At 34.8% G+C, this 13,767-nt stretch overlaps 1 protein-coding gene across 1 annotated transcript in view; it reads right to left on the minus strand.

Moving 5' to 3' along the window:
- Positions 1-2,677: 2,677 nt before the first annotated feature.
- LOC112024473 (protein PLASTID TRANSCRIPTIONALLY ACTIVE 12, chloroplastic) overlaps positions 2,678-13,767 on the minus strand; it is a 28,295-nt gene continuing 17,205 nt past the window's right edge. Inside the window, exons 6-12 of the mRNA XM_065777790.1 lie at positions 9,212-9,471; positions 8,687-8,808; positions 7,496-7,564; positions 4,920-4,973; positions 4,665-4,778; positions 3,997-4,165; positions 2,678-3,087 (exon numbers count right to left, since the gene is read on the minus strand). Coding sequence (XP_065633862.1) covers positions 4,070-4,165; positions 4,665-4,778; positions 4,920-4,973; positions 7,496-7,564; positions 8,687-8,808; positions 9,212-9,471 — 715 coding nt within the window. The 3' untranslated portion in view covers positions 2,678-3,087; positions 3,997-4,069. The remainder of the gene's footprint in view (positions 3,088-3,996; positions 4,166-4,664; positions 4,779-4,919; positions 4,974-7,495; positions 7,565-8,686; positions 8,809-9,211; positions 9,472-13,767) is intronic.

A 13,767-nucleotide genomic window follows, 5' to 3' on the forward strand; every position in this document is an offset into this window, starting at 1 on the left:
TTAAAAGGAAAATTACTTTTTAATTGGTCTGCCTTTAAAGTTAAACTACAATTTACCGTGTAATAATGAGAGAGAGATTATTCACTTACAGTCAACGTAGACTTCTTTAATCCTGTAGAAATAAAAAATTAAACAAAATTACAGCTCTTGCTCCATAGTTATTGAAAATTATTACAAGGATAAGATATCCAACATTTTGTAGGCAAATTAAATCACAACTTTGAAGCTACAAACTCCACTATATATATTTGAAACTTTTAGTTCCTTTTGTCAAGGTAATCAAATCGTCATTTGTGAATAAACTGTGAAGGATTAAAATTAAGAAATTAATTTCAAACATGTGGTTATGATCTGAATAAGTTTCCCAAAAAAAAAGAAGAGATTCTTAAACTTTTTCTTTTCAAATAATCTGCTAAAATTTATGACTTGGATATACTATGCAAACAATCTATATGAAATATTGCCTTAAATTTCGTAACTTTAGTGTGACTAAAATGATTGCAAAATGCTCAAATAAATTGGATGCAACCATCAAGACACCATTGGGTTGTTGCAAATTGCAAGTAACTAAACAATCTCTGTCACTTTACAGAGACACAAAACTTGACCAAATTATCACAGAGTAGTACAAGTTGTCGGTGATCAAGATGAATTCAAAGAGTTACTAGTGTTGAGCATTAAAGTTCAACGAGTTCCTAAATTTTTAACCTACTTTATGTATTTATGAAGTGCCCACATGCATAAATGAAGAACTTAAAAAGCTAGTATTTATAGGCCACTACTTTTTTTTAGTCTCATTTAAGCTTGCAAGAAGTCATCGTTTCCCACGTACTTTTGCGGTTTTGCCTATCTGTTAAGCACCAACACTAGCTGCCTTGTATATTGGCCACACAAAAACTCACTCTTTTGTGGCACGTTTTGTCACAACTTCAACGCGGCATACTGTACATAATGAAAAAAAAAAAAAATTCATATAAAAGTAACAAACAGTCAGTTATAATCTACTACATATGATCGTTGTAGAAAAAAGTGCGGTAAATGTTGTGGTCTTAGAATTACTCCCAAGCCCATCTCATCTCATATGCAGCTATATAATACTGTTGTTTATCATTGTTCAAGACTTTTTTCGGATAAAATATATTGGGCTTCAAAGCCTGAATATACAACAAATAGAACCAGGCCTTTCTAGGCTACGGGTCCAACTTACTACACAAATACTGAAAAGGCCCATAAACCTAACCCAAATCATGAATAAGATGGGGCCTCCATAAGGCCACCTTATTCATAAATCAATACACCAAATGCTTAATTTCAGATATAGTCCACTTATAAGGCCCATTCTCGGAATTAAATTTTGGAATTTAAATTTTATACTACATAATAAAGTTACCATATATATTGTAGTTGAACAAAATGGAAGCTATCTCCCTTTTATTTATTTATTTATTTTTAATTTCAATTTGTTCAATTTTTTTTTCCTTCTTTATGTCATGTGATGCTATAAATGCATTAAGTTACTAATATGGTCCCCCAACTATAGTGCAAATTTCAATTAGGCTATAGTTTCTTTAAGTGAAACTCTATTGCCAAAGTTCAAAAAAGTTTGAAAAATATTACTTGAATTAAAATTCTACTACCAAAAGTGTTTAGAAATGTAAAAGAATTTTCATTTTTATTTTTTATAGTTTGCCATAATTTTTTTGTATTAAGAATAAAAGTTGGATCAAACTCGTTGTGCTTACACTGTGTGGCTTATAGTAAGTATTACAGGTGTTACGACATAATTTCATAATTTAACTCATCATAAGTGCATTAAAATTATTAAAATAATTTAATTTAAGTGAAAATCTATTACCAAAGTTAAATAAAAATAAATAAAAAATAAAAAATAAAAAAACTACTTCAATCACAACACAATTGTCTTTCCAAGATGTGTAAAACGAGTTTCATTACTTAAAACCGCCCAATTCAATAGCATAGGAAAACCTCCCCTTTTGTGGCTAAAACCAAGTTAACTTAGCATAAACTGTGTTTGTAAGCCAAGGATAAAAATGTAACAAGCTCTTGAACCAATATGGCAATATAGCTTACTGCTCATGATGAAAAAGGTTTCTGATTATCTATCAGCATAAGTAACATGTCTTCTTAACAAAGGATCATTAACCACCATTAAAGAGCAAGAACTTGGATAAGGATGGGACAATCACTTCTCTTCCTAACCATCCTTCCAGCAAATCCCAAAACATCCATTCATCAAGAACGTATTTGTAGCAATTTCTTGTCCCTTCCTAACTCACTCCCTCTTGTGCCTCATTTCTTAATTTCAATTTACCAACTCCAACTTATTGCTGGACACATTAATTTGAAATTGTTGAATATGTTATTAGTTTGGGCTTGCAATAGATGTTAATTTGGTTTTGCCAAATATGTTAATTAAGCCTTGCGGTTCACAGTTGTTTGACCTTGCTAAAAGCTAGTGTACTCCATCACTTCTTCCTGTGTCTTGTTTGTAGGTTGGGCTCGAAGTGTACAAGTAGCAGCTAACATGAGGTCTATTGGCAAGAGTTTTAGGCTTCACTCCGAAAAGAATGTGAGTTGAAAGACCATCGAACAACCGCTTGACCGATGACAACATAAAGAAAAAGGACCTCACATGTTCTCTTGGCATCATATCAAATATTTGGAACCAAATTTCGCTTTCATAAACGATTGAAATGATATAAAAGTGGGAGAGAGTACTCATCTCTTTCACTCTAGTTATGAAATCAAACTTCTAATCAACCTAACACATAGATATATACTATTCTAAGACCCCAAAAACAACCAACATAAACTATAAGTACTGTATACTAGTACAAGCCATGAGCAAAAAGAGTATGTACATCCAAATTGGTTGCATGCATACCATTAAGACATTAACCATTTTTTAACAAACTTCTAGGACATGAGCTACTACAATACAGATCACAGCCCAGATTTGACCAGCTGAACCCATAGTCTAACGGAGGTCATTGATTACAATCCCCTCTCCTTTCCCTTGAGAGTTCATTCGTCCAAAAGAAGAAAACCTTTGCAGCTTGCTCTTGGCTGTGAGAAAATTAAAACCAAAGAACATAAAAAAGTAGAAATATTTAGAGAAGCTTGAAAGTAATGTCCTAGGCCCCTCACCCTAAGCTTATTTTAATACTCAAGAACCAATCCCATGTTCTACCCCATAGCAGTCCATAGCACAGCCTTTTAATTAAAATAAGACCTTCAAAGTTCTTTCATTCTGTGTGTCTGTGTGTGTGTGTGTGTTTGTGTTTTTCTTTTTTTTTTTGGGGGGGGGGGGGGGGGGGCGCGGGGTGTTGTTTGAATCCAAAGATAGTGACATAAAAAGGTAATATGATTTTGACATAATGAGCAAATTATTAATCTATAATAATTAACGGTTTTTTTTAGACTAAGTGGGATCATAAGGATACTCAGTAATGATCTTATCTAGTGGTTTTTTTTTTTTTGAAAATTACATTATGTTATTTTTTACTAATGTAATTATTTTCTACTATTAGAGTATTTGCAAATATATGTGGACAAACAATTCTTATTTCTGAGGACAGACAGCTATCTTGGTTTTTGAAACAATAAGTTTCTATTTGGTTCATAATGTTTAAGAAGTTGCAATCAAGTTATTTTAAATTGTCTGAATAAAGTCTTTTCATTAACCTCTCCCAAATCCTGCAGAAATAGCTTTGTGCATTGAGTACTACCTTTTTGAAGTCTTTCATCAACATTATTCTCAATAACGACTTTAGAACAAGTCATCAACCTTACTCAAAGAGAAATAGTGAAAACTCTAAGCATATATTTGGTGAAATGTAGCAGTAGAATAATTCATAAAATATTATTAGTAAATTGTTTTTCTCTGTTTTAATAAAAAAAAAAAAAATATATATATATATATATATATTTTTTTTATTGAGAGAAATTCAACTTCTTGTAAATTTCAAAAATCACCTTGAATTTGTGAAGCTCTGGAGTACTTTTCAACCTCACTCTCTATTTCTCAAGCTCTGGAGACTTGAGAAAATCAGTTGTCTTCTTCAAAGTCCAGCAGAAAATCAGTCAAGTTTTCGGAATCATCTATGGCTTCTTCCAGAGACAAGGGTTCCTCCTTAGGTTTGTGCTTCAAGTTTTAAGGAAAAAAACAGACCAGATTATACAGCTTGAAATGAAAGAGAATTGTTAAACAAAGAGCAATATGAGAGGCAGAGTATCTTCCACAAGTTAGTGCTCTAAAATTTCAATTTCTACGTCCTTTCTGTGAGAGAAATTGTTGCTGCTATCTGGTGGATAGTATTAGTTCAAAAAAAAAAAAAAAAACCATTGACACATTTTTTATCAATAAGGGATCCAACATAACATTTAACCATGTTCATGCAAGTATTAGGGAAGATGCACATTCATTTCAACTGAGATATTTTCCTTGTTGCATATGAGATCCCACCTTTCCATTCTTGCAATTGTAGCTTTATTATATTTCTGTACCTTTTCGTTTTCCAAAACGAGATATAGGTGAAATTTGTGAATTAATATTTACCTCAGAAAATCAACCATAAATTATGGAAGCCTGCAACAGAAACAGGATAGAATGAAGGATGGACAGAAATTAAAAAAAAAATCACCTTGGTTTTGCGCAGCTCAGGAGTATTTTTCAAGACACTCCAATTGCGTGTAATTTTCTCCTCCCCTTCTTCCTCAACCTCAACCTCAACCTCAACCTCACTATCCTCTCCATCCTATTGCAAAAAAGTCAAAAGGGAATGACATTACTTAAAGAACAACCATTAGTGGCTTAGAATTCTGATCAAAGCCAAGGGCGTCAGCATGAATTGAAGATGGATGAGAAGGATCAGAAAAGATGAAGAAATGAAACTTACATCATCTTCACCAATGTCAACAGCTTGTACCATAGCATCATCCATAACTGTTACCTGTGTGTATTGCAAATATTCAAGAGAAACAATTAACAATTTAAGGTCAGAAGCTATATAAAGTTCAAAATTTTTTCCTTATAGTGAGATTTCTTAATTTTTTTATAATTAACATACTTAAACAATTTATATAATATTTCAAGTATCAAAATCCATCACAGGTCAAATGATTCTTGGATAGATAACTTTATCAATAGAAAACAATTTCATATATGATTGTATCAACTTTGAATTTAGGCAAGAAATTTCACATTACAGATGTTCTTCAAAATGAAAAGAGGGATAAAAGGTAAAAGTGCTAGATGGTAATGAGGAATTGACAGCATAGATAACTAGTATGGATGGTCCACTCATTGCACCATTTCGTAAATGTGGTAGACACCCCCACCCCACCCCACCCACCCCAAAAAAATTAAAATTCCCAAAAAAGCCTACCCTTCTTTATGATATATTTATTTAGGTAAAAATCGACTAGATCAAAGACCATGTTAGATGGTTTTTTAAAGGCCACAACTCATAACATTATTGAGAAAATCCAAATGGACTTTAAAAAAGCACCTAAACATATTACACTTTTATTAGTACAAGGTTATGCTATATAATTAAAAAAGAGTTTGATACACAACAGGTTTAATCAGATTGTCTGTCAAGTAGCATCATTACTCTACTAGGTTGCCAAAATGTACTCATGGATGAGTGAAATTCCCCAATGCAATATCTAAAATGGAAGAAAAAGAAAAGGACTGATACAGAGAGAACTGTTGTGCCAGGGCTTCGTTTCAACATAAAATAATTTAAAATGTAATCAGAATTAGGGGCTTACACTTTAATATCTCATCCTTTTTCTGTTGTTTGTCTTTCTCATCAAAAAGACAATACCACCCTCACTAGATCAATTCACCGGCCACATTAGAAAACCAAATCAATAAGAAATTGGATCCTATGTACCCTCAAAAACTATTAACAATGGACACAAACACAAGTTAACTAAGCACTAGACTACTACCAGATCCTATTTCCATTAAACGTATCAAGAATATTACTCAACCTCTCTTCCTCTCATATAGTTAATACCATAAGAAGCTCGAAGAGATTTAAAATGAAAATAGCAGACAAACCACATATGCCAGGAACTACGTCCACAAAAAAGCTGGAATAGAGAACAGTAACAATTAATTGAGAAAATTTTAAGTTCCTTGAATTCCAGATTAGATATTTGACTTGAGAGTTCCTTAAAAAAATAGAGAACTGTGGATAATTTACAGAAAAGACAAATTATTGTAACAGAATGGTGCTATATGTGTAAGAACTCTGGGGAATCTGGATCACCTTCTGCTTCACTGCCCTATAGCTACAGAATTGTGGAGTATGGTTTTCAGCATGTTTGGGGTTCAATGGGTTATGCCGCTAAGAGTTTTGGATATGTTCTCTTCTTGGCGAGGTTGTTTTGGGCTTCATCGAAATAAAAGAATATGGGAAGTGGTCCCTCACCGCCTTATGTGGTGCCTTTGTCGCAAACGAAATGCAACAATTTTTAGGACAGAGAAAGAACTATTCCAGAACTGAAGATGTTTTTTTCTTAATTCTCTGTTTTCAAGGCTGCCTTCATTGGGTTCTTTTTCTTTTTCTTCTCTACACCATGATTATGGTGGTCTCTAGTATACATCCTGTATACATTGTCTTTATTCTTCAATAAATTACGTTATCTATAAAATAAAAAATAGAGAACTGCCTTTGTGTAGAGAGAGACTATGGATGGGGCCTGAAACAAGAGGAGTTCAATGAGAGAAATAGAATCTGACAGAACTGCAATGGTGGTTGCCGGTTGGACAGGAAGCAACACAAAATTACAACCAAGTGAGATAGAAAACCTAGGAATCAGCACCTTGGGTTGCTTAGAATCAACATCAAGCCATTGGAGAAATTTCAACAGAAATTTCATTAACCAAATCAGGCTATTCCCATTGAGTAAAATAGCACGTGTACATCAACTACCAAGACTAATACCTAATCCTAGTTGACTTGGATAAACGCCCAATTATTAAATTATGAAATTAACTTTGACTCTAGGAAATTAAATAAAACCCTAATAACCTAATTAGCTAATAAAACCTATAATAAAATCTAATGAAGCAATCGTAAAAATACAATTGACTTAATAATTTTTTTTTAATTTTAAAAAAAAAAAACCTAAATTAAAATAAATATGCATTTATGCTCACTGCATCAGTGATGATCAGTCATTCTCCAACGTTCAACCTATAACTAGCCAATTTTATGACACAACTTAACATAGAAAACAGATGGAACATGTATTTTTCTTCCCAATGCTCATGTTAAAGCAGAACAAAGCAAGGCCTAAACAAGCAAAGAACAAATTGAAGGACAACGATAAAATTACATGTCACTAGATACTACATATATATTCACAGTTTTGATCTCAGTGAAAATATAGTCTACCCAATTTGAAATACAAAACAAAAATCAACACACAAGTAAAGTTCATATGTATTGCTTCAAACCTCGAGATCTTCAGTCTTCTCTTTTGCTAAAATCTTTTCAAGCTCCTCCCTTGATATGATTTTGCCGTGCTAGTAAAATTGAGGGAAAACCGTTAGAACTTAAAATAAGACAAATAACTACAGGTGTCGTAGAAAATATTTAAATATTCTACTTATTGACACACGCACACTCTCTCTCTCTCTCTCTCTCTTGATCGAACAACCACATCAGGCCTTGATGGAAACTCTATTTAAAAAAAAAACAAAACAAAACAAAAAATGCTACCTATGTTTTCATTTATTCCCTCCATCCCATTTTTTTTATCTTTCTCTATCATTCTAATTATCTAAGGGAACATCAGATATTTCTTAAACTACATCACACTTATGCTTTGACTTGGTACTTGGATATAATGAAGGTGGTACATGCTAGAAAATCTCAGCTTTACTTCCCATATAATTTGACAAATGCAGAAGTAATTATTGTAAGTATCTAAGCCCAAGTAAGCGATTCAAGCCCAAAGACATAATAACCAGATGAAAAGAACTATTTTACCCATTGACTTCTTCAAGGCAGAAATGAGAAAACTAAAATTAATCCTCCCTCTGTCCGAAAATAGACAGACTGTGCAAATGGCACACATTTTAATGAAACAAAATAAACATAAAAATCTCCTAAATTGCCTTTGGTGGACCAAGAAAGGTGGGTTCAAATGTAAGGATGACTAGCAAGTAAATGGATTAATGCTTTCATTTTTGTAAACAAACATTTATTTTGGGACAGCCCAAAAAGAAAGCATCCCATCAATTTAGTACCAGGACCCATCAAGTAACTGGATGGTAGAAAGTTAAAGTTGTCAGTAATTTGTCAAGTTTAGTCCATGGACCTATCAATCTATTCACGACCCTCTGTAAGCCATAGACTGGTTAATATATTACAAATTCCAGTCATCTGGTGAATGCTCCAACATTGAGCTGTGTCACTGTCACCCAAAGAAGACAAAAAATTATTCCCTTCCAGTTCAGCAACTGAAAATTTGTTTTATTAAGAGTATGATTAGAATGTCATCAAGATTGATGAAATATGATGACTTGCTGCCTGACAATAAGCCTCTCTGTAGTGTAAGAGAGAGAGAGAGTCTGTAGTGTAAGAGAGAGAGAGAGAGAGAGAGAGAGAGAGAGAGAAAATGAATTTGAACTTCGAGTGTTTACCTCCTTCAGGTGATCCAGCATATTGGGCGTGGGTTCATGAAAATCTGGACCTCTGAAATCAATCACTTCATCAGGATCTTGAATGTAGTTCACAGTTGGGTAGACAGGATCTCCACCCCATACTGCAACCCCAACAGAGTTCTCAATTACCAGAACATAATAAAACAAATATGGCAAAAGAGTAATGGATTGAAAATTTCCAGCTTTGTTGCTTTAACAGAATAATTGTAACTAAAAATCAAATCTGACAGTTTTGAATGGTTAATGGCACAAAATATGCATAGGCAATGGTGACTGTCATTGTATAAGGCACCAATATAGAAGAGATTAAAAATGAAAACGAGATTAAAAATGAAAACAAGACAGAAGAATCCATGCAAACAGATGTTTATTATAACAATAAACCCAATCACAAAATCGTAGAACTTGTACTTATTCATATGGAAATTAAGATGATCAAGCAATTTGATTAAAAAATGAAAACATAGAAATAACGCACAAAAGTATTAGCTTTGGAGTAGATACTTTGCTTTATTTGATCCTCCCGCATTCGCATTGCTAGAGGATCCCTACGAATACGCACATCAGTCCCCATCATTATGCGATACTCTCGATCTGTTTGATGGCAAAACATCTCAATCAGTTGGGTGTTTTCATCTTCACCAGTCTCTTCGAAATGTTTCTGAACAGCTTCAAGTGATGTGTCCCTTTTCCATGCTTTTACCCATTCGGAGTAGTATGCTATTGGACCTATTCTGTCTAGTCTCTCTTGTTCAGCTCGAAGCCTACAAAACCAAGAAAGTATCTTTGTTCATAACACTACAATACAACTGCAATTGTTTGTGATAAAAAACTTTCAGGTGGCCAAGCAATCAGGAATTGTAAATTAACAAAAAAGAGAAAGGAGGGCAAGTAGAAATGGATTCATTTCTTTTTATCACTCTTTATATCAAGCATCATACTAATGCAAAGATACTTGCATAAATTTTTGCACAAATATTTAACATATAGACATAAGAAGTTAAACATGTCCTTTTACTTCGAGAGATAACTAAGCTGTATACATCAGCAATTAGGTTTGTTGTACTTCCATGCTTACATCTCCTAAAGTATCATTCAAACCAGGGTTCATTTAGCAGGCATGTTGAAAGAGTATGAACTACGATTTCAGTTGACATTCATCTCTTGCCCAAATTCTAATATGTACAACAAATGGAGAGAAGGAAAGAGAGCATAAGTTTTTTTTTTTTATAAGTAGTGAAAATTTTATTAAAAACCAAAACAAACCCAAGTACATCGCAAATTTGCTGCCTAGGAGATTAACTAATGATGTAGAGGGAGGTTGAAATGGGGGGAAAATACCCCTATGGTAGAAGAAAATTGTGTGTTGTATATTGTGTTTTTTTTTTTTTTTAATCAGTAAATAAAAACTTTATTGAAAAAAATGAGAAAACAAGAGAAGAAGCAAATTCCTTGGCACACAGGATGTGTACAAGGAAAGCAAATGTCTACCCAAAATTACATAAATCTACAAAATCTAAAATAGCAGGTATGTCAAGACCACTCAAAGCAGCCCTCCATTCAAACAAAGACAGAAGAAAACTGCACTTCAACTCAATGATAGAACAATCCTCCCCTTCAAAGATTCTGTTGTTTCATTCTCGCCATATGTTCCACACGATAAACTACGGAATAACATCCCAAACAGATGCCGACCTATGTCGCCCAGCACCTCTAAACCAACAAGCAAGCAACTCAACGACTTGTTTAGGCATAACCCAGGAAATACCAAACAAGCTAAATACAAAGGACCATAAATCAGAGGCAAAAGGACAATGAACAAGCAGGGGGTCCACCGATTCCCAATCATTTTTACAAATGCAACACCTGTTAACAACACAAATATTTCTCCCTTAAATTAACCGAAGTTAGAATCCTCCCCTTGGCCGCTGTCCAAATGAAAAAAGCTACCTTAGGAGGAGCTTTCACCTTCCAAATACTTTTCCAAGGGATGGGGTGATTACCTCTATCAGATAAGATTGAATAGAACGGCTTCACTTCAAAAGAACCACTCCAGGTAGCTACCCATACAACTTTATCTTCCTCATTCCTATCCACCTTAGAAAAATAAAGAAAAGCAAAGAAAGATTCCAAACTTGCTAGATTCTTTTACATTATAACAAGAAAGTTAGCATTAGTTAACGGTATGGCGCATTGCTGGTGAGCAAGCAAGGTGTGAGAATTGCTCTTATTATTTTTATATTAGTTTGTTATTTTATAAGCATAGGGCTATTCTTGAAATCTTGCTATATCACTCTAAAATAAATATACGCTCAGGTGAGGGACTAATTGATTAAGCATTAAACTAACTCTCTCTCTCTCTCCATTCTTCTCTTCTTTGTTCTCTCTAAACCCTAATCTTTCATATTTTACAACTCAACTCAAAATAAGCCCTCAAGCACTTCGAATTAAAAAGGTTTTTATCTTGTTGAAGTGGACAAAGAAAACATTTATTTTAAGGAAAGAAAGCAAGCTTCATAACATTCTATTCTTAAGGGTCCAAATGTTTTGAAATAGAACATTTTATTGCTAAAAGTATGTAGTGCAAAATGCTCATGAGCTGTAGCTCAAATGACTCCACTTGTGAGCACAAGGTGGAGGTGAGGTCATGGGAGCCACTGGATGCATGTATTACGTTTTTAAATGTAATAAATTTTATTGATGTGAAAAAAAATCCATCAAGTATATAGGGGGTATATGAGATGAATAACGCATTAAGTTCTAAGATTACAATGACCCTTGAATTCTAATAAGTTATCAAAAAGATATGCTCCTATTGCCATCATCCACTCCAATAGTGTTTGGAAGAGCTGCATTTTTACTTCTGAGATAGACTGTGAACACCTCTTAAAATTCTAGCATTTCTTTTTTTTATAAGTAACGAAAATTTTATTAAAAGATGAAAAACAGCCAACCCGAGTACATTGGGAATGTACTATGGGGGCAGAAATCAAAAACGAAGATTACAACGATCAAGTAAAACAGGAAGGGAAGAACAAGAAAAATGACAAAAGACCACGCTCCAATCTAGGAGAGTGTGTAAAAAGAAAGACTTAATCTCTAACATAGAGCGTTCACATCCCTCAAAACTTCTAGCATTCCTTTCGCGCCAAATACACCATAACAAGCAATGGGGTACAATTCTCCACAACTCAAAATTTCTATGTCGACCAAACTTACCCTTCCAAGACTCAAACAACTCAATAACCTTCTGAGGCATAACCCAATGAATTCCAAACAAACAAAACACCAACGATCACAACTCACAAGCAATGGGGCAATGAAGAAGAAAATGATCCACTGACTCCCCACACTTCTTACACATATAGCACCAATCAAGAACTAGCACACGTCGTTTGCGAAGGTTATCTGTTGTTAAAATCTTACTTAAGGAAGCAGACCATGAAAAGAAAGCTACCCTTGGAGGAACCTTCGATTTCCAAATCATCTTCCAAGGGAAGGATAAGATGGTAGGAGGGTAGAAAGAAAGATAGAATCCTCTAACCTCAAAACCTCTACCCCTTGCTGGCTTCCAACACACCCAATCCGGACCCAAACCTCGAACCGTCGAAGAGTAGACCATATCCATAAATAGATCAAAGGATTCTTGTTCCCAATCTTGTGGAGGACGACGAAATTTAGCATCCCAATGAATCCTCCCACCAGACCAACACAAAACCTCCGCTACTGAAGAATCTTTTGTTCTACTAATACAATAAAGTTCCGGAAAAGCCTCTTGTAGAGTACGATCTCCACACCACACATGCTTCCAAAACTTCACTCTACAACCATCCCCCACATCATATAGAAGTAGGTTAGAAAACTTCACCCAACCACTCCTAATATGTCTCCACAAACTAACACCATAAGCACTGGTCACCTTTTTCGTGCACCAACCACCCCAATCATTTCCATATTTTACCTCAATAACCCTCCTCCATAGAGCATCGGTCTCCATGCCATACCTCCATAACCATTTTCCTAACAAGGCAGAATTAAAACTCCTCAATCGTCTAATACCCAACCCTCCAACCTGCAGCGGCTTACAAACCTGAGCCCAATTGACTAAGTGTAATTTAGGATCACCATTAATACCACTCCACAAAAAATCTCGTTGTAACTTCTCCATACGATTTGCCACCTTCCCAGGTAAAGGCAGAAGCGAAAGGAAGTATGTAGGTAAAGAGGAAAGGGTACTTTTAATAAGAGTTACCTTACCCCCTTTAGATAGATACAATCTCTTCCACCCTGCTAATCTCCTTTCCATCTTCTCCAAAATAGGATTCCAAACTGACAACTCCTTAAATTTAGCTCCTAACGGTAGCTCCAAATATCTCAATGGAAGAGAGGCTTGCCTACAACCCAACATCCCTACTAGAACATCCATATTATGCACCCTCCCTATAGGAACCAACTCAGATTTCTCCAAATTAATCCTTAAGCCTGAAACCTCCTCAAATCTAGCCAGAATTGCTCTCAAACGAGCTATTTGTGTAGGAACAGCATCACAAAAGATAAGAGTATCGTCAGCAAATAAAAGATGAGACACCATCACCGAATTACCAGTCGTATTACCTACAGAAAAGCCTGAGAACTGATTAGTAGTAGCAGCCACATCCAACATACGACTCAAACCCTCCATAACAATATCAAATAGCAACGGAGACAAAGGGTCCCCTTGCCGAATCCCCCTAGAACTACCAAAAAAATCAGAAGGACTACTATTGATCAGAATGGAGAATTTAACAGTAGAAATGCAGCACAATATCCACTTTCTCCATTTCTCTGAAAACCCACAGCGCTGAAGCATATACATTAAAAAACCCCAACTCACATGGTCATATGCCTTCTCCACATCTAACTTACACAACACTCCTGGAACACCTGACTTCAGTCTACTATCAATACATTCTGAAGCAATTAAAAAAGAGTCCAATATCTGTCGACCTTTCACAAATGCATTCTGAGAATCTGAAATAAGCCCATGTGCCACCCTTCTAAGACGATTGGCCAACACCTTC

The sequence above is a fragment of the Quercus suber genome, unplaced genomic scaffold, assembly GCF_002906115.3.
Source record: "Quercus suber isolate HL8 unplaced genomic scaffold, Cork oak 2.0 scaffold_164, whole genome shotgun sequence".
NCBI lineage: Eukaryota > Viridiplantae > Streptophyta > Magnoliopsida > Fagales > Fagaceae > Quercus > Quercus suber.